The sequence below is a fragment of the Pipistrellus hanaki genome, assembly GCF_964339955.1.
Source record: "Pipistrellus hanaki genome assembly, chromosome: 4".
Lineage (NCBI taxonomy): Eukaryota > Metazoa > Chordata > Mammalia > Chiroptera > Vespertilionidae > Pipistrellus > Pipistrellus hanaki.
In genome coordinates, this window is record NC_140506.1 from 47,788,802 (window position 1) to 47,814,949 (window position 26,148).

Consider the following 26,148-nt stretch of genomic DNA (forward strand, 5'->3'; position numbering starts at 1 on the left):
AGGAAGTGTGTTCCTGTGGAGACCTGTAGAGAGCCGCCTGAGAAGGCACATGGACTCTTTTAATTCTTATCAGCTGAGCCCGGGGGCACTGGCAGAATCCTGTTATCAGTACTGATTTCTTATCTTTATCCATGTGCTTCGAATGAGGAACAAACAGGACCTTGACTTACCCAGATCTTGATATGCTAAATCTTGTACCAAAAAATGAGGAGCTTACCCAGATCTTGCTGAATAGGATCTGGGCACACCTGAAACTCCTTTTGACCTTAAACTTCCCTTTGGAAACCAATAAATATGCTGTGTTGTCTGTGGTAAGTGTGACTGTCTCTCCATCAGAGAGATGGCGCCCACCTAGCGCCCAGCTTTATGAATCTATTTCTGCCTGTTGTCTCTTTCTTTCTCTAATTTCTTAATCCCCAGCTCTTCCACTCAGGAAACTGTCGTTTTTCCGTGCAGGATGCGGAAAACAGAAAATGCCCACCGCAGAGCCCCAGTGCTGAGAAAGATTAACCTATTGGGTCGGCAGCTAAGTAATTGCGGGTTTCACACATATATGGCTTCAGTTGAATTTTTAGGTTTGCAGACGTAGTACAAATGTAAAGCACATTTTGTTATTTGATAGTTGGCTATTCAGCTGTTAATCAGTAAAAAAAGTTTTTTGATCTGTTTTGTAGTTTTCGTTTGGCGTTCGTTGAAAAATGGAAAATCAAAAGGAACATTTTCGTCATATTTTGCTTTTTTATTTCTGCAAAGGGAAAAACGCATTGCAAGCTCATAAAAAGTTATGTGCTGTTTATGGTGACGAAGCCTTAAAAGAACGGCAGTGTCAAAATTGGTTTGCCAAATTTCGTTCTGGTGATTTTTCACTCAAAGATGAAAAACGCTCTGGTCGTCCAGTTGAAGATGATGACGCCCTAATCAAAGCAATAATCAATTCGGACTGTCACAGTACAACATGTGAGATTGCAGAGAAGCTTCATGTATCACATACATGCATTGAAAATCACTTAAAACAACTTGGCTGTGTTCAAAAACTCGATACATGGGTTCCTCACGAACTGAAAGAATCACAGTTAACGCAACGCATTAGCAGCTGCAATTTGCTAAAGAAACGTAATGAAAATGATCCATTTTTAAAACGACTGATAACTGGCGATGAAAAATGGGTTGTTTACAACAATATCAAGTGGAAAAAATCGTGGAGCAGGCCAGGTGAACCAACTCAAACAACATCAAAAGCTGATATTCATCAAAAGAAGGTTTTGTTATCAGTTTGGTGGGATTACAAAGGAATTGTCTACTTTGAACTCTTACCACCCAACCGAATGACCAATTCTGATGTCTACATTGAACAACTAACGAAATTAAACAATGCAGTTGAAGAAAAGCGGCCCGAATTGACAAATCGAAAAGGTGTTGTATTCCATCATGACAATGCAAGGCCACACACATCTTTGGTCACTCGGCAAAAATTAATGGAGCTTGGTTGGGATGTTTTGCCACATCCACCATATAGTCCTGACCTTGCACCATCTGATTACTTTTTGTTTCGATCTTTACAAAACTCCTTGAATGGTAAAAATTTCAATAATGATGATGATGTCAAATCGTACCTGATTCAGTTTTTTGCTAATAAAAACCAGAAGTTTTTTGAACGTGGGATTATGATGCTGCCTGAAAGATGGCAAAAGGTCATTGATCAAAATGGGCAATACATTACAGAATAAAGTTATTTAGTTCCATGAAAAAATTGTCTTTGATTTTCTTTAAAAAATCCGCAATTACTTAGTTGCCGACCCAATATTTAGTAAGGAGAGAGCACACTAAGTGGAGGAAACAGTAAGCAGTTAGCATATTCAAGGATAATTATTGTGGTTGAAACAGATTGAGAAAGATGGAGAGTGGAAGGAGATTGGAGAGAGCTCAGAGCTAGACCAGTGAGCGCCCCTTGTAAAAAACTCTCTTAAGTAAATGGGACTTGGCTAATTTCTATCTATTTATTAAGTTTTTCTTATTCATTCCCTCAGTCAAGATAGATTAAGTACTTATCATGTGTTAGACTTATGCTAGGCATTGAGAAAACAGTGGAGAGCAATACTGACATTGTCAGTGTTTACAGCTTAGTGAAGGGGAAACACATATTAAATAAGGAAGTGCATAGGTAATTACACATTTTGATAAGTGTTGTAAAGAAAAGAACAGAAACTGAAAAGAAAAAAAAATAACAGTGGAGGTCAAGGAAATTTTTAAGATGAAAAAAATTGCTACTAGATGAAGTTTGAGCTGGGTTTCTTGACCTTTTGAAACAGAAAATCGTATACTCGTATACTGGGGTATATAACTGTAAACAGGTAAGTTCTCCCAGGCCACTGGACTCTCCAGGATGTGAGAATCCATAGCCCAGTGCTCCTGTGCCCAATTCTTGGCACAAGTTTGAAAGCTGGAAGCAGAGGTAACAGTATCCACAGCAGCCTCAATCAGTTACTGCTTTTTCTCTAGTGCAGGTGTACTTCAGTGTAAACAAACTTAACGTGAAAAAAATCAATATTAAAACAATAAGGTAAGCACTTTGCATTATAAAAGGATTCTTAAATTTGAGGAGTCATAAGGGGATTTATTTAAGTAACAAGTTCCCCTAATGCCTCTTAAATTATTCAATTTACAGTCATTTGATTTATCTACAATCTTTCAGGAATGCATTTGTTGTAGACAGCACAGCACTCCTGCAATAAATACTCTCCTTGATCAATTACACATCTGAGCTTTAGTCATCACTCAGTGGCATATCACATGAATATATTGCACATCTATGCAACTGCCACCTCAGTATTTGCAAGTGACTGCAGTACAGTACTTTAGAACATAAAATTTACATGAAAAATTAGAGACATTTCTCTAGTACAATCTCTTTTCATTGTATTATCCTAAGGCTTAAAATCTTGGGGAGACTACAGTGAAATATAATCAGTGAGAACACCTAGGGTACACCCGTCCATGTGAAGTGAAGAGCTGTGAAGCCAGTGAATAGATCAAGGGTAGACAACCCAACTGGGTGATTCAACATTTAAACTCTGTTTACTCATGGTGAGAATCTTTCCCACTATCTTAATGCTAGATGTTTACTTTAGTTCTCAATTCCTATTAATCAGTAAAAGCATAAACGCGGGACCAAATGGAAACATCAGCATTCATTAGTTATGAAATTATAAGCTAGGCTACTTGGTTCGAGTTCTATAAACTATTTGTCATCGCTTTAGGTGGAGCTTCAGAAATACAGAGCATAGAAAAGAGATAAAAGGAAAAGATTTTTCTACCACACAATATGCACAGCTAACTCTGATGGATTCCCCCCCCCCCCTTCCCATATTCACTATATTTTAGGCACTGTGTTAAATGCATTACATAGATTTTAAAATTTAATTCTTACACAACTCAGTAAACAAAGTGTTGTTTCCATTTTGAAGATAATGAATCCAAAACTTAAAAAGAATATGTTACTGTCTCCTAAATCCTAAGATTGAAAGGAGTCAGATTCAAATATTGTTATACTGAATTTCAGAAATTTAACAAACATAACTTGGGCACTCACTCTGGGTGAAGTTCTGGGAATTCAAATGTGAACAATTAAATGGGATCTTGGCTTGCACGAACCCTCCAATCCATTGTGTTGGAAATAATAGGTAAATTTAGGTAGAAATCTCTTGGCTGCTCAGTAACACCTCTCTTCATTCTCAAATGAGTTTAAAAGAACACATATTCTAATAAATGCATTTGTTTAGCTTCTGATTCAATTGTCTCCCAATAAAAACTGAATTAGATTGTGCATCAGTTAAAATGCTTTTTTATGCAAATAACAGAAAACAACTCCCCCAGCATCAGCCTGAATGGTGACTTGTTAGCTCAAATGACTGAAATATTCCTAGGTAATTATGGCTTTGGGGAGTTTTAACTTGACAGTTTGAATGACTCATACTTTTATTCATTCATTTATGTGAAAAAAAAATATTTGGTGAGCACCTACCATTTGCCAAGTACTGTTCTAGGAACTGAAAATATAGCAGTTAAACAGTCTTTGATTTCTTGGTTCTTCCATATAAGGAAAAGATGCAGACAATAAACAAATGCATGTTAGGTAGTCATAAGTGCCATGGAGAAAACTATCTCAGCGTAGGGGGATAATGGGAACTGCTAGTTGTATAAGAGAAGCTGGCAGTAGAATGAAGCAAGAAGGCTTAATGGGAATAGAAAGTGGGAAGGTATCCAGATCATACAATATGACCCAAGATATAAGATTCTTCTCAAGTCATTTCACTATAAAAGAATAATTAAACTCTAAAGAATAAAACTCACATTGCAAAACAAAGAAATGAAACAAAATAAAACCTAACTGTGGCCATTGCAGTTAATCATTTTTAGTGAAAAATAGAAGCTATGTTGCTTTATTGCTGAGTGGACATAGCAATCTTCATCTCTCTAGGTCTCATTTACCTATAAAAAGAAAATGAGACAGACAGACAACAGTATGGTGGTTACCAGAGACAAAGGGGAGGGGGGGTTTGAAGGAAAGTATAAAATAATAAAGAGGGTCAAATATATGGTGACAGAAGTGTAAGGACAGAAAAAAAAAAGGCCTTTCTTTTCCTTTGCTGGAGCCTTCCACAATTTATGAGAAGCACTTGGTATTAGACCCCAAGATTGTTAGCTCCTCTGATTCAAACAGCCCCTCCATTCAAACTGCAAGACAAGATAAGCTACCCTCAAGGCTACCTTCTTGCATACCCCTCCTCCCTGCTGTGTTTGCAACTCAGGGATAATTTGCACCAAGGAGTCTCTAGCTGTAGAAAATTCCCTCACTCCCTCCCTTCAAACAGGCCTCTTTGGAACGCTTCCCAACTTTTGCTCTAAGCATGTTTTCTGGTTTGGGAAAAATACTGATAAGACACCTTCCAAGGACATCTGTCCAGACTGTCTCCTGAAAAACAAACTTCACTTCAGCCCAAATCCTCCTCCCCTACTTGTCACCTACCAACAGCAGCCATTACCCTTTAAAAGGGGAAGCTGCTTTTTGTTTCTTGTCCTGTATTGATAAGTGGAAAGTAAAATAAACATCCTCTCTGTATCTCTTCTTTTAGTTGTGAATTCTTTCACAGCCAGTGTCACCTGCCTGACCCTAACAGGAAGGAGATTTGGCTTTGGGTGGTGAACACACAAAGCAATATATGAATTGTGTATTAAATTGTTCACTTAAAACCTATGTAATTTTATTAACCAATATCACTCCAATGAACTTAATAAAATTTTAAAAATAATAAAAAGAAGATGATAGCAGTTACTTCCTTGTAGGATTATTATCAGGATACATGGGATACAATAGCTCAGGCACTTAACACCATGCTCAGTAAATTGCAGCTATGATGTGACTCTAGATTCTATCCCAAGACTCAATAATCTCACATGTTCTTTGCCCATAACACAAAAGCATGTGCAATCATGTTTTTTGTTTGTTTTTTTGGTTTGTTTTCCTATAGATTTTTAAAATATAAAATAGTGGAGATTATTGATTTATGCATTTAGGATGGGTTTTTGAATCATGCAAAACAAAACAAAATGGCAAACAAACAAAAACACGCATCTAAGATAATACCAACATTGTCTAACTTCAGAATAATTTTTTCTGGGTTCTCCGTGGGTTTGTGGCTGCAAACATATTTCCATTCCAAGTATTCAGTTGTTTCCATTTAAATGTCTAGAAATGTGCCGAAACTGGTTTGGCTCAGTGGATAGAGCGTTGGCCTGCGGACTGAAAGGTCTCAGGTTCTATTCCTGTCAAGGGCATGTACCTTGGTTGCAGGCACATCCCCAGTAGGGGGTGTGCAAGAGGCAGCTGATCGATGTTGATTATCTCTCATTGATGTTTCTAACTCTCTCTCTCTCCCTTCCTCTCTGTAAAAAAATCAATAAAATATATTCAATAAATAAATAAATAAATAAATAAATGTGTACATATGTGAGTCCCTACCTAAGCAGTGCATCAAAATAAACTATTGTGTGTGTTTTTAAACATAGAAACATGGACTCCATCTCCAAGGTCCTGAATCAGAATCGTTAGTGAAGAGACTTGAACATCTAGATTCTTTAAAGCTTTCTGGATAATCTTATGTTCAGCTAGGGTGGGAGATTATTGGCATATGACATCCTTTCAGGGTCCTTAAAAGCTACTGAGGAATAATTTTACATAAGACAGTAAGGTAGTCCTTTAATTGAACCAAGCATATAGTACCTTTTCAATCGTATATCTTAAGCTTAAACAGACATGCATTATTTAAGGAACTCCACTTTTGTTAAAATGACAATCTAAGAAACAGTCATATAGCCCCTGATGGAACTGTTTTCCTAAGTATCAAATTTTTTCTATTATTCCAGAGAGCACTTAAATTTAATACCCGGGTTTCAGGCTCATTATTAGGCCAAACAAGCAACAATTTATGCAAACATTTCCTCTTTGTAGTATTTCTGTCTCTCCCATTAAAACTCTGGGTTTCCACTGTGTACCTTAGATAACAGACAGGGAAATGACGATGGAGAATTTTTATTCAATTCAGTGGAAATGGATGCTGAGTTTACCCCATTGTTTAATGATGTGCCAGAGGATCGCTGAGGATACAGAGCAGGCTCCAGAGGCTCCTGTCTCAGTTAGAAGTACCACATTTTAACTCCCTACTTCTACTCCTACCTTATTATAAATGATTTTCCAGTCCCTTCCTCCAGACTAGTTTACACCTCCTGCCCTTACTGTGAAGGTATTCAGAATGGAAGGAATATTTTCCTTCCATTCAAACTAAATGCAAAGTAAAATCTTATTTATTTTGTGCAGAAATCCAGTACCAGATTTAAAAAAAAAAAAAAAATCTGTTTATACTAGGAAGTTTCAGTACAAGCACTGAAACTTTAATGTGATTTTGTAACCTGTGTTACTAGTATTTCCCTTGGTGGGCTTTCCATCCACAGAAATCAGACCCCAGGGTAGACATGGATTCTTTTACCTCTGAGTAGATATGGGAAAGTAGTGCACTTAATATTTTATAGCCATTCAGTTCATGGGTACATTTTCATATTCCCTGTCACCACAGAATTGGTTGGTCCCTAAGAAATCTTTCAGGCAAGATTCATCTCCCCTCATGGAGGCTGTGGACATCATATTAAAATCAAGCCAGTCAACAGCACAAGGCTGCGTGGAGACCATGAAAACGGTGCAATTTCCATGAAATTCTACTGACTTCAAATATCATTTCTACCAATGCATTTTATTTAGATTCTTGTGTGTCCAAGGTTAGGCAAAAAGTGAATAAAATGAAACAAAAAATAAAGCAAAAATTTAGAGATTTTTTTTCTCAAAAGAAGCTCTTTGCAATTAACAGAATATAAAAATCAAAGTAAAAATATCAAAGCATGTTAAAAAGCATAAGATAATAGATAAAATAAAATATGATCATTTTGTATGTGTGCTAGTATTTGAGAGGCCAGTGTGAATCCTGTTTAACTTAAAAAGTTTTACTATCCACTGTGTACCTTCTGTATGGTAGAGGTGAAGCCGTGGCCATAAGTTGTACACGGAGAACTCCAAGTATAGACAAAGAAAAGCAACCCTCGGGTGCTCCCTCTCAGCCTCTGTGCTCACAGCGTGTCATTCACCTGCACACAGTGTCACTGTCTCCATTGACAGGACAAGTGTATCTGTGTGTACATTCTTGCTCTCTCACACCATTTTTTCCCCATCTTTTTTTTTTTTTTTAATTTTTTTTTACCCAATTAGGAGATTTCTTTTGAAATTAGCGTTTTGACATTTGGATTTTTACATAAATTAATACTCATTCTTTTTTTTTAATTTCTTTATTGAATAAGGTGTTATATATGTGTCCTTATTCCCCCATTACCTACCACCCCTGACCACACACACTCATGCCCTCACCCCCCTGTTGTCTGTGGCCATTGGTTAGGTTTATATGCATGCATACAGGTCCTTTAGTTGATGTCTTCCCCTTACCCCCACCCTCCCCTATCTTCCCTCTGAGGTTTGAGAAAAGTGAAAGAACTCAACCAATATCTACTGTAATTTTGATAAGTTCATTTGTAATGCTTGTAAAGACTGGTGATCTGCCTGTCATAGTGTAGTATCCCATTAAAGAAACAGATCCACAACATAGGTAAATAAAAGTTACTCCTTTTCTTCCCGATTTTTCTCTTAGGGACATTAAATGAGATCCAGCTATCTCAGTGCTGTCCTTATTCACCCCTGATTTCTTTTTCAGCCAATTTTCTTCATGATTATAGCTGTTCTAACTCATCTCTTCTAAACCTCCCCAGAAAGAAAATTTCCTTTACATCCCACTTATCTCTCTTAAATTATTTTTTCATCTCTGATCTCAGCACTTTATTATGAAGGTATTTCTTTTCTTTTCTTTTCTTTTTTTCTTTTTTTTTTTTTTTTCTCATGTAGACATTTCTTTCCTTCTAGAAGAGTGGGGCAAGGGAGAAACATCTCTGACCCTGAAGATCATCTATTTGGTGGGAGGAGTTGGTGATGGATACTCTCGCAATATTTTTTATGCCACCATATAGTATATATTAAAGTTCAGCTCACTAATTCTGTTTGATTTTCTTTAGCTAATATCTACTTGAGACTATTTCTTATGTGAAATAGGTCTGTTCTCCCCAAAATGAATTCTAGAAACTTATCAACTGTAGACTTAGGAAATTCTCTATCCATTGATCTTATAAGTTGTCGTGCTATGAATTTAATAAAACCTTGACTACTTTTTTTCTTTATGTGGAGAAGCGAAACAACTGGGAGCAATACAAATGAAGAGCTGGGGGAAAGGAGGATGTCCAGAACTGCTGAAAGAGCGATGATATGAGATTTCTGGCTCATGTACCAGTTGTGACAATTTAGAGAAAAGGATGAGGCGTGTGGTAGAAAGACAGAAAAAGGTTTAGTCCCTGAACAGGTCCTCGGAACATAGGAGCCAAAATGAATATATGTACCTAGAAAATATGAATTAAAGGAAAGTCAAGTATGAAAATAAAACAAGGAATTAGGGTTGTAACCCTTTCCTAAGGTTATCCTCCTTTAAAAAACTATATTCAGCCAGAGAACAGACTTTTTTTTTTTTTTTTTCATCTTTGACAATATAATAGAGACAGGAATATTAGTATTTCTCCCCCATTATCTTTACCTTCCTTGTTTTCCAAGTAAAGTGTTTGATTTGTACTCAGGACTGATAGAGGTCCTGATATCATTCTTAATCAGAAAGGCTGGTTCTGTGTAAGCTTTCCTTGTTGCTAGCTTACATGGACTCTTGTTTGCATATGTTCCCAAAGTGCACTAAACCAGTCAACCACACAAAGTAGGAAGAAGCGGACTTCATAATCCTCCTCAATGAGTGACTGGCAATAGTACTATCATGCTCCCATCCCTCCCCTTCCCCTCAATCTCATTTTTATCACATCATCCACAGACTTGAATTGTGCACAGCAGCCTATATCTCTGGTGGAAATTTTTATCAGACAGAAAGACAGGACAAAAAGCCATTAAACAGGGATTTTTATGTCAAATTGCATTAGTGAACAACAAACAAAGAAACAAAAAATGGCTCACCTTCACATACAATGGCTCTCTGAGATGATCCACAAGAATGCACGCTCTCTCCTCCCACACAGGATTGAGGTTCTTGTGTATTATTTTACTTCTAAAAACTTCTTTCCCTCCAATTTTAAACTTCACATATGGGTCACTTGTCCCTGTTAAAGAAAAGCAGATTGATCCAAGTTAATTATGCCTTTCTATGGAGGCAAGAGAATAGCTCATCTACTCACCAGCAAGTATCTCAAGGAATAAAAAACAAAGCTTAGCACCTGGAAAATAAGGGTTAAGAGTATTTTCCTAAATTTTTCCTGAAATATTAAAGTGACAGCAAAGTATTTATTATAATAATAATTATTATTATCAACCTCCTGTACTCAATATTGTAACCCTGTTCTGATATTTTTAAAAAATCTACTGTAGCCGAAGGCAGTTTGGCTCAGTGGTAGAGCCTCGGTCTGCGGACTGAAAGGTCCCAGGTTCGATTCCAGTCAGGGGCATGTACATTGGTTGCAGGCACATCCCCATACAGGGTGTGCAAGAGGCAGCTGGTCGATGTTTCTCTCTCATCGATGTTTCTAGCTCTCTATCTCTCTCCATTTCTCTCTGTAAAAAATCAATAAAATATATTTTAAAAAATTAAAAAAAATTAAAATCTATTGCATACTGCTTAAGTAAATGTAATTCATGTTATAAATGATAGTGATTAATCTGGCATTTCTCTTGGTATCATCAGGTTCACTCTAAAAAGGATGATCCATAATCTTGGCTGCTTTAAGGAGTTTTAGACTTACAGATGCTGCTAAAATTTTATACTAGTTTAATTAGGAAAAGATGAGTCTCAAATTTGGCTTCAATTTAGTCCATGGTTCCATATTCTCTTTTGCTCAGAAGTTTCCGCTTTAGAATGTTAGGAAGGAATGACAGTCTCAGAGGAAGGAATCAGGGAGAAGGGAACACATGTTTATGAAGTGCTCTGGAGATTATTCCTTAGCATCTCCTAAGCTCCCAAAATAATAAAGAAAATCAGAGCTGTCAAGTAGGATTGCAACCAAGACTATTTGACTCTAATGCATGTGTCTTTTCTACTACACCTGCAAGAGAGAAGGGCCTTTACATAGGACTTACACAGATATTATACCATTTCCCATTTTGACTGATGAATGAGACCAGTCTTGGTCTAATGAGTCTATGTCCTTATTAAGAATTCCTAGAGAAGGTGTATCATTGCTGACCCCAAGTAAATCATTCCAGTGTGTGACAACCTTCATCTTCAGGAAATAACTCTCTATTCGAGGCACTTATAATAAAACTTTGTTTGATTTTTCAGTTTTCTCCCCAAGCTGAAGTTATAATTGATAACTATGTTTATATAATTTAAAGGAAAATATGAGTGGGCCTATGAAAACTGAAAAGCACCATATGAATATTGGCATTACAATTATGATACTGATCTCCTTAAACTCACTATTAATAGCCCTCCTTTACCCTCCACTAATCTCAATGACACATAAATATCTATGGTTGGCATAAGGTGCATTATAGGATTTGGTTTTTCTTATTGAATCTCTCAGAGGCCCTCTCAAAACTCTCCACATTCCTCAAATAAATGTAATACCTTATTTTTAATGCATCTACTAGTAGGCCTGAGCCTAATGAAATAATGACCCCAATTTCCAACATGAAATTCCCACTTGGGTAGTTTGATTTTATCATTATGGTACAAACTTGAAAAACTATTTATAAATGTAAATGCAGGGTATATCACCGTAACCTGTTTTAATGTATTCGTTAGGGAACTCAATGCAATAAAAATGTTCAGTACTTAAAATGACTATTATTAACAGCAGTTCCCAACTTGGGGCTGAGGAACTGGGAATTGAGAGTGTTGTAAAACATATATTGAGGGTTATTAAAACCCATGTACCCATTTGTATTTTCTCAGTCATGGCCTAGACCATTTATTGTCTTTCATTTTGAAAAGCATTGACATACTGCTACTACCTGCTAAAATATAATACCGGAGTCTTTGGGGTCACTTTTATAAAATCTTCAGTACTTAGTACAGAATCAGAACTTCTCATTATATCCATGATGCCATTTGACCATTTGAGGCAGTAAATATCCCATAGCCTGAAGAAAAAACAATCCAGCTAACAAGAGTAGGTCTAAGCATTAAGTTAAGGATTAGGGATAGATATTTTAGCCTGTGACAGGCACAAAGATCTCAAGGATTGGTATAATTGAAAGGGAAAGGCTGTTTTTAGGACTCTGAAAAAAAGTTAAATATATTTTATTAACTTGCATATTTGGCCACAGGATGATCTGGATTGGAGATAGTAAATATGTTAGCAAATTTCATAGTCAGAACTACAGGAGTGACAGAGTCATTTGCACACTCATGGGAGCCAATATCACCTGACTTCCCTCACTTTGTTTTGACTCCATAGAATAAAATGTGCTATACTTCTCTTTGCAACCATTGATCTGCCCTCTGGGACTATCATTAAAATTTAATATTTTTCATAGTCATGTTTCTTTAAAATATTCTAATTGTTTTCAAGTTATTAACTTAGGGGACCTTTAGTGACTTAGAGTCCTTAATAGTTCAAAACCCTCAGCTTATGATTACAGCTTACAGAATTGGAAGACATTGTTTCATTGAGAATGAGTAAAAATTTTGCATGTAATCTTCTATGTTTGAAAGTGATTTTCCAAACTTATTTCAGCAATTTATTATTGAATAACATGAATAGGTATTATTAGCATTAAGGGGAAAAAAAGAGTTCTGTGGTCAAGCGTATTTATAAACGCTGGTTTAAAACAAAATTAAGTGGATTGTTTCCTATAGCCTTTAAAGAAAATGTATTGTTGACACTATTACAGATATCCCCCTTTTTCCCCTCTTTACCCACCTACATCCAGTTCCTGCCCCTCCTTCCTCTGGCCTTCACCACACTGTTGTCTGTGTCCATGGGCTATGCAGATATTTTCTTTGGCTAATCTCTTCATCTTCCTCCATCCAGTACCCTCATCCTTCCCCCACCTCTGCACAGTTTGTTTCATGTATTCATACCTCTGGTTCTATTTTGTTTGTCAGTTTATTTTGTTCATTAGATTCCACATATAAGTGAGATCATATGGCCTTTGTTTTTCTCCAACTGGCTTATTTCACTCAGCATGATAATCTCCAGGTCCATCCATGCTGTCGCAAAAAGTAAGAGGTCTTTTCTTTTTTATGGCTGCATAGTATTACACTGTGTAATTGTACCACATCTTTTTTATCCACTCACCTACTGATGGGCGCTTGGGTTGTTTCCTGACCTTAGTTATTATAAATAACACTGCTCTGAACATAGGGGTGAATATATACTTTCTGATTGCTGTTTTGGGATTATTAGAATATATTCCCAGAAGTGGGACTAGTCAAAAGGCAGCTCCATTTTTAGTGTTTTGAAGGAACTCCATACTGTTTTCCACAGTGGCTATACTGGCCTGCATTCCCACCAGCAGTGTATGAGGGTTCCCTTTTCTCTATCCTTACCAACACTTGTCATATGTTGATTTGTTGATAGTAGCCATTCTGACAGGTGTGAGTGGTTTTATTTCACATCTCTCTGATGATTGGTGATGCTGAGCATCTTTTCATATGTCTGTTGGCCAGCTGCATGTCCTCTTTGGAGAAGTGTCTATTCAGGTCCTCTGCCCACTTTCTTTTTATTTTAGCAGTTTTATTCCAGTGTGTGTTATCTCTCAATCCATTTTTAATTGGATTGTTTTCATCCTGTGTATGTTCTTTTATATATTTTGGAAATTAACCCCTTATGGCCTTTAAATAAGTAAATGGACTCTCCAAGATGGGGACATGACATGCAACATTTATCAGACTTTTTTGACCTACTTTTATTTTTTTCTTTAAAAAAAAAAAAAAAAAAAAAAATATATATATATATATATATATATATATATATATATATATATATTATTGATTTTTTTACAGAGAGGAAGGGAGAGAGATAGAGAGCTAGAAACATTGATGAGAAGCATCGACCAACTGCCTCTTGCACACCCCCTACCGGGGATTTGCCTGCAACCAACGTACATGCCCTTGACCGGAATCGAACCCAGGACCTTTCATTCCGCAGACCGACGCTCTACCGCTGAGCCAAACCGGTTTCGGCTGACCTACTTTTCTTAAGCTCATATTGCAAGATTAAGAATCCCCTGTCTCTCTTTAGGAAATGCTGCCTTATTATCTTTTGTAGATAAGAAAGTTCCACATGTTTTTGGAGGTTCTTTTATTGTAATACATTTCCCAATGAAATCAAGGAATTTTATTACAATAACCCACCCAATAAATCCAAGCAATTAACATGTGGTTAATCTCTAATAAATATATTATACCAACAATTTTAGTTTGTTGGTACAAAAACAAAACACAAACGAACAAAAACCCTAAAACAATAAATTCATGTGCCTGTTTATTTGTTGCAATATTACATTCAACCACAAGATGGCACTAACACTTATCAAATTCAAAGTTAAGGCATCACTACTGCACACTTGTTCTCAGGCATTTTCCTGTGCTTTATTGTCATTAGCTGGAACATGACCCTCATGAAACATTTTTTTACAGTAATAATGAAATTAAAATAGGCAGGTAAATATGGGAGAAGAAAATAGGAGGTGCTAGCCCTAAAATAAAACCCAGCCTTTTTTTATTAATGTCATTTTCAAGAGCAATTTTTCAACATTCATTTCATCAGGTAGCATTAACTTCAGAATTTATTTGTAAACATTACTAATTATTTATTACTGTTAATTCCTTGCTTCAAAAAATTTAGAATATTAATTGTTTATTTCTGTACCCTAAAATTAAATTTCTTAAAAAGAATAATTAGGTGGCTTATATAATATTTTCTCATGTAGGAAAAAAAATCACATGTCCCAAATGTTATATTTTATTTTTGTATATTTTTTCAGAGCCAGGTCACTGATAAGCATTTCAATATTTTATGCGATTGGTTAGAATAACAGACATAATTTAAGTCCAACAGGACTAGACTTTGAATGGGCCTCCTTTTGTGCTGCAATGAACACAGCAAACACAAGATGGCAGCCTCTCCTTCCTTAAAATAGTATTAGAGCTGTTTAAAATGTAAATAGCCATCAAATGCTGAGTCTCTTGGTTTCCATTCTCAGAATAAATAAGCCTCCTGATTATCAAGTTTAAATCAATCTTACCCCAAGCCTAGCATTTCAGAGAATTGTATTTTTTCAATAATGCTAACGTCTAATAAAAACAATGCCAATTTGAAACTCAGTCCTAAATTAGAATGCAATAAAAGGAGGAGGAGGATGCATAGGTTACTGGTGTGAAAAACTGGATCCATCTTTGTAAGCTGCATTTTCTCTATCCTTGATTTAACGTTGGTTAAGACCAGACCTGGCCAGGACACACGGGCTTGTAATTAATGATTACAAGCTGTGTTCTGTAAGCCTACACAATGTAACCATAAAGATTCCTATCAGTAATGGACAGAAGGACATAACAGCTGAGAGACTATCACACTGATGTTAAAGTCAGTAAATGATCCACAACACCACCAGGAGGTATGGTCCCACTCATACTGCTTCCTTTGTCTTGTCAATCTTTAGAATTCAGCACTTCTAGAGAACATTTATTGTAACACATTTATTGTCTAGCAGCATGAAACTCCTGGGGTCCTTTGTCCACTCCGCTACGTCCCTGTAAGTAAGTAAATTACCCTATAATAAATTCCATTATATTCTATGGAGTTTTCTATTTGTTTGGTTTTTGTCTTAAAATCTCATTAAGGTTAGGTGATCACTATACCTCCCCTCCACATTCACAGAGGAAAGAAAGAGAAAGAAGAGAAAAAGAAGACAACAAAAAAGATAACAGTAAAATTAGATCCTTCATTCTAGAAAGAGGCTTGTAAAAACAGTGATGTTCAACATATACTCAGAGCAATAGATTGTCTTAGTAGAAGATAATTTTCAAATCTTCAAAGCAGGTACCATATTTATGAGTTAAAATAATTTCCTAAAGTTCTTCCATTCCTTTTTTTTGTTGAAGATTTGTAATGCCCAACATTGGAAATATTACATGGATTAAATGACTAAATATATTAAAATTCAAATGCAAGAGATTGATAATCACATGTCTTAATGTAATAAAATAATAAACTTATTATCCACTTAACCTATCTAATTAAGAGGGAATATGCTAATTGATCCTCACATCAGCACAAAGATGATAGCACCCACAGCCAATAAGGAGGAAATATGCTAATTGACTGCCCCGCCCTCAAAGATGGTGGCACCCACAGCCACAAGATGGCGGCACCTAGTCCCCTCAGCCCCACCAGAGAGAAAGGTGCCCAACCACTTCATGTGCCTGCTTCCAGAGTCCCACAGTCCCCTCAGCCCCTAACTGCCCAGGGCCGGCTCGAGGCACAGGCAAGCCTTGGATGGTGGCTGCCCAGCTAATGCCCAAGGTGCAGGCAAACCTCAGATGTCGGCTGTCCAGCCCCCCCAGGGCCACTTGAGGCTCAGATAACCAGGGCTGGCTGAGACTTGCACTGCCGGCAGTTGCAGCAGCAGAGGTGTGATGAGGCTCACCTTCCTCTGATCATCAAGTCCCCTTCCACCCCTGAGAGTTCCTGGACTGTGAGAGGAGTAGGCAGGCTTAGGGACCCCTCCTCTAGTGCATGATATTTCATGCACTGGGCCACTAGTTTTTCCATAATGAGTAATAGGACTATTTAAGTGATTTTTAAATTTCTTAAATGGCATTACTGTGATATACCCTGTTTCCCCAAAAATAAGACAGTGTCTTATATTAATTTTTGCTCCAAAAGATGCACTAGGTCTTATTTTCAGGGGATGTCTTATTTTTCCATGAAGAAGACTATGGTACACATTTATTGTTAAATGAAAATAAAGGAAATTTATTACCTGTATACAGTACGGAAGTACGGTAGTTGTCAACACAAACCAGACAAACTGCGAATCCTACAGTATCAAGAATTTACTCATTTATTCAATGACAATCATGTCATCATCTTCTGGAACATCATTATAACAATCCAATTCCTGAATTTCCAGGTGAATTTCTTGTGATTCCATTTCTTTCAGAATCAGTGGACCAAATCTCTCATGTTTAGTCTAGGGGGGGGGCCTTATTTTTGGGGGGATGCCTTATATTTCACTCAGAAGAAATCCTATAAGTAGGTCTTATTTTTGGAGGATGTCTTATTTTCGGGGAAACACGGTAGCACATAGATGAATTAAAAATAACACTGTGGTAAAATGTAGTAGAAAACTAAACTAAGTAAATTTCTTTCTTTGAGAAGAAGGCACATGAAATTGAAAAAGTGTAAATGACAGAGGTTATCGACATTTATGAGTAATTTTTTGGCATATTTTTAAAAAGTGCAAAGTTCAGTATTTGCAAGAAAAAATTATTTGTTCAATTTGTATGTTGTATAATTCATTTCAGTTAAGAAAACATTTACTATTTAACTCTTTAATCATTTAAGAATATATGAACATATAGCAGACAAATAATAACTATTTTCAGATTTCTCCTTCCTCGTTGGTAAAGTTGCAATTCTATTAGATTTGTTAAATCAAGAAAAAAATTAGCCCATAAATAACTAGAAACATTGCATGAATAAACAGTACTATAAGGAAGTGTCATAAAATATAGATGAAAATGTCTGGGTCCCTATGGGACACATCCATTAAAAAATGTCATTACAACCCTAAACAGAAAACAAAATGTCCTTTGTCAATTAACTGGAAATAATTTTATGACTTTTGATTGATTACTATCATTAACTGAAAGAATTTTAAGATAATTTAAAGATAATTATTAAAAGGCATAAATGCATGGTAATTGAATAATACTTTCCTTAGCACATTCACATATTCAATTTGTGAGAGAAAAAAAAATGTGATGGTCTCCTATTTGTCTCCCTGCTTTTAGTTTTCTCCATTCCAACTCATTCTCCAAAATCTTAGGCTTAGATATTTTTCTGACATAATAATCTGATGTTACTCCCTTGCTCTAAAATTCTTCATTGCTTTCTTACTGATTTCAGAATAAATTCAAACTTTTGAGTATGTCATACAAATTGTGGTCTGCTACTAATTTTTCAGACTTCTCTCTCACTCATCTGTAGGATACCTCACCTCAAATCCACAGCTTCTCTCCAATGCCTGTATCCCCTCTCCATCCCTTTCCCTCTGTCCTCTCTCAGTACTATAGTTCTACGAGTAAATTCAAGCCCCCTTGCTGTTTGGATATATTTCCTGACCCATCCCATGGACATTACTAGGCTCTTATCTTATGCCCCCAAACATCCTCTATAATAGCAGTTATCACATTCAGGCCTCATTGTTTATTTCTGATCCCTTGTGTCTGGCAACAACCCTTGAATGATTATAAGTGACCAAGAAAAGTGTTGGTTGACTGAAAACACTCCTGTATCATTGAATAAATGAGTGCCTGTATCATCTTCTAATAACAGAAGCTAGTAATAAAGTAACTAGTACTTAAGTTGTACACTCATATATCCCAATCTTTTCCCTCCACTATTATTCGCTATGAGTCTAAAAATCTCCTTTCAATTTTATTGTCAAATACTGATTCTGAAATACATGAAACTTAATATCACAAAATCATTATGGTATACTTTCTATAACAATAAGCATTTTGCCATTGGTACTTTCTCAAACTATGGTAATTGATATTCATTATAATTAAAAAAAAAAAAGGTCAATCTACCCTAGTTTTACAAAATGCTTTTTAAAAAATCTCAGTTCAATAGCAATCTGCTTAGAGTTTTTATTTAATTGATTTATTGTATTTACTCAGAACAAAACTAGAAACCATATGATAAAGGTGAATGAATATGCTTATGACATCTCTTCTATTATTATCTCATACGTCTACTATGTAGATATGTAGTAAAAACTGACATATTTTTGCACAAAATATTTGGAAGGAACGTTAATTTTATGTGTACAGATAAATTATGGCTGAAACTGCTGCCCTTCACTGACAGCTATGTTTTCCTTTTCTTCACAGGCAAGTAGCTAAACCACATTTTCTTTTTTTAAATATGTTTTTATTGATTTCAGAGAAAGGGAGAGGGAGGGAGAGAGAGATAGAGACATCAATGATGAGAGAGAATCCTTGATCGGCTACCTCCTGTATGCCTTCTACTGGGGCTCAGGCATGTGCCCTGAACAGGAATAAAACTGTGACCTCCTAATTGATAGGTCGATGCTTAACCACTGAACAACACCAGCTGGGCTAACCTACATTTTCAAGACCTTTAATTTATGTGTGGCCGTGTGACTGAGGACTGGCTTCTGGCCAATGGCATGTGAGCAGAAGTTAATTATATTCCACTCTTAGGCTTAGCCCATGACATCTTTCCATATACAATCCTGTCACCTTTTTCCCAACACTAGAAACCTAGATGAGGGTAGGGCCTGCAAGTCTGGAGTCCCTGAATGGAACCACCATCTATTATATATTACATAAATAAATAATATATTTTTATTTTGTTAAACCCATGAAATGTGGGTGTCTATCTTTGACAGGTCTTAATGCTACTTATCTTAAATAATACAAAAATTAATTCCAAGAATGTGAGCTGCTATTACAAAAAAAATTCCTAAGATATATGACATTGGCTTAGCAGTCAGGTAGTGGATAGCAAGGTAACTCTGGGAGCCTCAATAATCTTTTTTATGCCATAGTAAATATTTGGTAATATTGTTCCTGTGGTAACTTGAAAGGCAGACCACCTGCTCTTGAACCTAGGCTTCAGGGGACATGGATGAAAGGTGTGTAGTTTCTCAAATTGGTTGGCTTAAGTAAGTAATCATAAGAAAGCAATGACTTCAGGTGAAAATAGGCTCGTTTACATGTAAAGAATTGGAAAAACTGCATTTAGGCTCCAAATAATAGAAAATAAGATCGAAAAAGCTTTTAAACAATAAAATGTCATTAAAACAACCTAGTGGCCTACATCAGATTGGCCTTCCCACCCAAGCACGGTGGTCATAAGGTAGCTGCCATATGTTAAAAAGGAGCAAAGGAATAAATCATGTTTGAGGAGGATGTCTAAAAATGATCATTGGGTGTGGCTATTGGCACATGGAAGCCTACTACATTTTTTTGAGAAAAGGAGCTTAGCTGGTTGAGATATTTGATCTTGTGCCAGCAGGCAGCAGAAAGCTATACATGCCCAAGGAGGGCAGGCTCTTCCGTATCCATTTCAGATATGGATACAGAGGATAACAATGGATAAGGAAGAATTCTTAGATGGTAGAGGCAATTGCCCTAGAGAACAATGGGTAAGTTGTTACATTGTAGAGTTCTAACTAAGGAATTTCCTTATCCTCCAGGTAAGTGGCCTTACTTGGGATTTCAAAATTACTACAGACAAGTAACTGCTATGAGTTTCCCATGACTTCTTATGGTCATTATATATTCGATGTGTATGGCCAAGTGGCAGACAGATTAATAGTTCATTGGACTCCCATGAACCATATTTGGACCTGATAAAGGTTTTCCTTTTGCTCAGAGATCCTGCACGTAGAGCTGGACACAATGACCTCATGGGACTTTGGGCTGTTTCCCTTGGGAAAGGTGAATGTCTTCATGTTCAGAAAAAAGAGTGAACCAGGTATTTGCTGACTAGGATGGTAGATTGCTGCCAGGACTGCCATTTCTCATCAATAACTATGTTATCTTCTTCCCAGGCACATAACTGGTCTATAGCTCCCAACTAAATTTAAATTCAGAAGATGACATGTGTCAATGATTATGTAAGTTCATAAGCAAGTGAAAATGATAAGCAAAGTGAAATATTAACACCTACAATGTAACTAAAATACTTGAGGAACAATGAAAAAAGCCTTTGCCTTTTAGGTTGAAAACAGTTAATAAATGTTTAATGTGACAAGTGACTTCAAAACTTGCAATTATCCTTTTAAAGCATGTTGTCTCCTCTAGAAGAAAAGACAGTATTAGGGATAGTAGTAGGTGTTTTTTGCCTTCATCTCCCCTTCAGCTCTCTAGTGCGGTGTGGGGAAAGGCCAGGTCTGCACGTTAAGTTTAAGAACAACTGAAGGACCAAGCCAAGCACTACATTTAATGACCCACTCTTTCTTGCCTTCTGCCTTCATGCTACTTTCCCATTTCCATTAACATTTTGCTACTTTTTAAAAGAAGACAAGGCTCTTTCTTAACACAAGATTTGTGTTATGAATTCTCTAGCTGTGTATATATATATATATATATATATATATATATATATATATATATATATATATACTCTTTTCTGAAGGACATTCATGTTCTCAACAACATTTACCAGATGTTTATTGTGTGCTAGGCACTGGGGATTCAGCAGAGCATAAAACCAAGTCCCTATTCCCAAGGCACTTTCCTTCTAGTGGAGGGGAACACACAGGAGCCAATGAAGAGGTGATAGGTACATGAAGGAACATAGAACCACAGGGAAAGGTCAGAGGTACCTGCTATTTTAGACAGGGTGTGGAGGGAAAGCCTCACCTACAGACACGTAAAGGGGCCTGAAGCCCATTTCAGGCAGAAGCAGCAGAAGTGCAGTGGCCCTGAAGATTTCTAGTGTGGATGGAGTGAGTGACCCAGGAAGGAAGTGGGAGGAGAAGTCAGAGCTCTGTGAGAGAACAGATCATGTGGGAATCTATAGGTCTCTGGTTAGGACTTGGAATTTTTCTTCAAGTCAAAATAGAACAGTAAGTGATTAAATAGATAAAAATATTTTAAGACTGCATTATCTAATGTCAAATGATCTGCCTTTAATTAGAGAATATACCAGCACCTGAAAAAGGGGCCAATTATAAAAGGGTAAGTCTATTGTGTTGTTAAATTATTCAAAGTAATTTCTAAATTTAAGAATAGCTGGTCTAAAATTATTTGACAAAGCCAACCTAAAGGTTAATAATGCATATAAAATGAATGTGAGTTTTTACAGTTCTCGTATTTACATCTACACTGCATCCTTTAAAATTTAGTTTTATAAGCTATATATGATACAATATAACCAAATACAAATTATTTTCAGAACCTGTTATGACTCCTGTTGATGTCAGCTATCATTAGATGAGATTTGACACCCAATATTTGTCATTAAAATATGATATTTAACCAATGAGAATTTACTAACTGTTGATGGCTTGCCACAAACATAATGAGATAGACATTACTGGAAGTTGGTGGTAAATGTCTTCCCTATTGTGCATTCTAAAACACACCCCAAGATTTCTCCTTCCAATCCCTGGACTGAGAATGATGAGATATCCTATCTGTGATTGTGCTACCTACATGATAAAAGATATTTTGCAGATGTAATTAAGGTTACTATGAGTTAACTTTGAGTTTATTAAAAGGGAGATTGTTAGAGCAGACCCAAATTAATCAACTCTCCTTTGAAAACACAGGTTTTCTCTATATGGCAGCAGAAAGGAAAGCCAGACTTTAAACATGAGGGGGATCTGACATGTTCTTGCTGCCTGGGAAATGGAAGAGGCTACATGGAAAGGACTTGAAACTGGATTCTAGGAGTCAAAAGAAACTCTGGTGGCAGGCAGCAAGAAAACACGGACTGTAGACTTACATCCACAATCAACTGGATTCTAACAATACCACAGCCATGCAGAAACCTTATTTTCTTTCATCTAGCCTTTTATTTATTTATTTTAGAACTCAAATTAGCCTCACCTGGGTCCCTGACTTACCCACCTCACTCTCTCTTGCTTAATCATTAAAGCCTCCAGGACAATGAGATCTGGTCAGCATCCAGAACCCTGATCTTAGAAACAAGGACCTGGGTCTACTGACAATTAAGACAAAGTTCTCAGTCAAACTCAACATAATACCTTGGCCTTGGTTGTGTTTTAGCTCTGGAGCCAGGAAAGCAGAACGAACACACAGACCATCCTTGGAAAATTGGATACAGCAACTCCATGGCAGATGTCGGGACCAAATGCAATGATCAATTACCCCTATCCTAGCATCAACCAACCAGTAGAGACCATGATCTTAACTCTACTAGTGACCATGACCAATTGATTTTTTCCCTATATAATCCATCCCCTGGGAGCCATTAGGAAGCCAGATCTTTAAGCATGAAACTACCTGTGACTCCAGGCATGGTGCCATCTCCTTAATAAATCTTTACTTTCTTGGCTGCAAACTCCTGTTCATGCCTTATTAGACTTTGATGTGCACAGGCAAATGGACCCCTTCAGTCCTTCATTCCATTAACAATACCAAGAATGAACTTGGAAGAGGACCCTGAGCTCCAGATAGAAGTTCAGCCTGGATGACACCTTGATTTTGGCCTTATGAGACTGAGCAGAGAACTCAGGTTCTGGACCTACAGAATCTGTGAACTATTAAATAGATATTGTTTTAAGCTACTTAACTCATGGACATCAGTAGAAAATTAATGTGTCTACCCTGAAAAGTACATCTATAGTATAGATGCCCTTGACCGTAATTGAACCTGGGACCTTTCAGTCCGCAGGCCGACACTAACCACTGAGCGAAACAGGTTAGGGCCAGTGCAAATTTTCTTGATAAATCAAATGCTTGATTCCATGAAAGCTCAAAAGCTTTCACTATTACACGTAGAATCACTTGGCCAGCTTCCTAATGTTGAGTGCAGTTTTACACAGAAGAGTTTTATGGGCTTTCTCTGTTTGCTTCAGCCTTTCACATTTAATCACATTCTCATTATGAAACTATGTAAAAATTACAAAGTTCAAATAACTGATTTTCTCTTTGCCTTTGTCAGAAACACTTATCCTGTTTGCTAAAGATATTCCACACATTGCAACAAGGCAGAATTGTAATCAAATTTCAGCAGTTTTGTCCTCTTAGCCGAGGATATGTGTTTATTTTTATATTTCGATTTACTTGTATTCTTTGAAGTTGTTTCACTATAAATTGATTAAAGCAGTTTATTCTAATCTACTTTCCATGGATACTAAAAGCTCTGAAGGTTTACATTCATATTTATTCTTGAGTTAGAGTTACCTTTTAAAAATACCTTTATCTCAACAGATACCGAGGTCCCTCCTTTTTGGGGGTCTGGGCTGATTTACAAGCCTTCAAAGAATAACAGTGTATCCTTGTTAAATCATTTCAACCTTCACTAGCATCCTCATTTCCATTTAGAAATGTGACAATTGATTTCTATTGTATTCAAATAAATGATTGCTACCTCAAGAATTAATATTTTCCAAATGCTAATCTTTTAGTGAAACGAAAGTGCTCTTTAGCAATTCTGTTCATTGGGTGTGGTAAAAATGATTTTTTAAAGCAACTTGTCATCTAATAATTCCATATTTTAATTTATTTTGGTCCTTTACCTTCTAGCCTTATTAAGGGAAACTACTTAAGATTTGATTAATTCCAATAGTTCCGTGGTCGGCAAACTGCAGCTCTTGAGTCACATGCGGCTCTTTGGCCCCTTGAGTGTGGCTCTTCCACAAAATACCACCTCCTGGGCTAGTCTATTTTGAAGAAGTGGCAGTAGAAGAAATTTCAGTTTAAAAAATTTGGCTCTCAAAAGAAATTTCAATCATGGTACTGACCACTGCAATAGTTCAACGAGTGTTTTTTAACAGTATTTTCTAGAGAATGGAAACAGGCTAGACAACATAGAAGGAAAGACAGTGAATGTCCCTTTTGTCTCTCTGCTTAACTAGTACGGTAGACTCTGTAGTAGCAGTTTTCTACTAGTGTCCACTTTAGGTAGCTTAAAACTACACACGATTCTTATCTCAAGGTTTCGGCAGGGCAAGCTGGGCTTGACCGGGAGCTCCTCTTACAATTCTCACAAGGCTGCAATCAAAGTGTCAGCTGGCCTGAGTTCTCACTGGTCCTTGGGATCTTTCCCTCACGGTCGTTCAGTTGTTGTAAGAACTCAGAACCTTGCAGCTGTGGGATGGAAGCCTGTAGTTACCAGAGGCCATCCCTCTCCATTTTCAATCCACCTGGCTGTTTGCTGCTGCTTTTTTTTTTTTTTTTTTTTTTTTAATTGATATTTTACAGAGAGGAGAGAGAGATAGAGAGCTAGAAACGTAGATGAGAGAGAAACATCGACCAGCTGCCTCTTGCACACCCCCTACCGGGGATGTGCCGGAAATCAATGTACATGCCCTTGACCGGAATCGAACCTGGAACCTTTCATTCTGCAGACCGACGCTCTACCACTAAGCCAAACCGGTTTCGGCGGTGGCTGTTTGCTTCTTTCAGGCCAGCAAGAGAAGCTCTCTATCTCACCAGGTCCTTTCAAAAGATTCACCGGATTAGGTCAGGCCCACCAAGGACCATTTCCCTTTTAATTCTAAGTCAATAATTAGAGGCACTAAGTACATTTGCAAAACATTCCCACCGTTTTTGACATCTAACATAAAATAGCATAATTATAGGAGTGATAGCCATTGTATTCTCAGATTCCACCCAAACTAAAGGGGAGGGGCTAATAAATAAGGACAGGGATCATCAGGGGTCAATTTAGAATTTGCATATACATGCACACACACAGGTCCTAAATCCAATTTTACTTAACCAGTTTGCTTCATCCTATTTTCTAGACCTCTCCACAAGCTCTTCAGCTACAGTCCCAAAGCTTAGATAAATCATTGAATTACCAACTCCGAGGCCTTCCGTGGGATAGCCAGGTCTCTCTCCCTAGGGATTTGTCATTACTTTTCCTCCCTTTTCTCCTTATGCTGGACTTCTTAAAAATAGTGGGTGCACTGCTTTGTCTTTACAAAGCTATAAAAATTAGAAATCTATAAAGAGACATGTATCATTATTAAGCACTGGTAAATCTAATATGCTCTTATTGCCTGGCCAGTGTTGCCTGGCTGGTGTAACTGCCTTCCCCTGCAGGCTTGTTGAGCTCAATCCGTGAATCAGAGTTGGATTCCTGGTCAGGGCAAATGCCTGGATTTCAGGCTCAATCCCCAGTAGGGGCCATGCAGGAGGCAGCAGATTGACCATTCTCTCAATACTGATGTCTCTCCTTCTTCCTTTCACTCTCTGAAATCAATAAAAACATATTTAAAACAATAGAATACTTTTGTCTTTGCTAATGAAATTTTAAGGACAGTTCCTTATTTTCATGTAAAAAGTTAAAATATAATCTTGTTCAGTTTTCTCTGTTCCTGATATGCTACAATTATGTGTTTCAAGAGCAATAATTACCCACTTAAGATTTTTTGTCCTTTCACTGTATTGATTTTCTGGTGCATGTGATAGAATTGAAAGGAAAACCTATTGGCTTCCCGTATTCTCAGATCTGGTTATGGTATAATCAGTAGAATTTCTCAGTTAGCAAGGTTTCATTAAACCATGAGAAAAATGAAGCTTGGCAGGGGATAACCTTCTAAGTCTTTTCCCA

The 26,148-nt window shown here is 36.9% G+C and overlaps 1 protein-coding gene and 1 long non-coding RNA gene across 31 annotated transcripts in view; one reads left to right on the top strand and one right to left on the bottom strand.

Annotated features, from left to right (window-relative positions):
* LOC311622019 overlaps nt 1-26,148 on the top strand; it is a 1,104,806-nt gene that overhangs the window by 814,985 nt on the left and 263,673 nt on the right. The window lies entirely within an intron of this gene.
* Nucleotides 1-26,148, bottom strand: part of MCTP1 (multiple C2 and transmembrane domain containing 1) — a gene marked incomplete at its 3' end in the record, with an annotated part of 425,829 nt that overhangs the window by 229,422 nt on the left and 170,259 nt on the right. For all 30 annotated transcript variants that reach the window (XM_084882647.1, XM_084882645.1, XM_084882668.1 and 27 more), the window contains exon 3: nt 9,656-9,798. In XM_084882647.1, the coding sequence (XP_084738773.1) occupies nt 9,656-9,798 (143 nt within the window). The remainder of the gene's footprint in view (nt 1-9,655; nt 9,799-26,148) is intronic.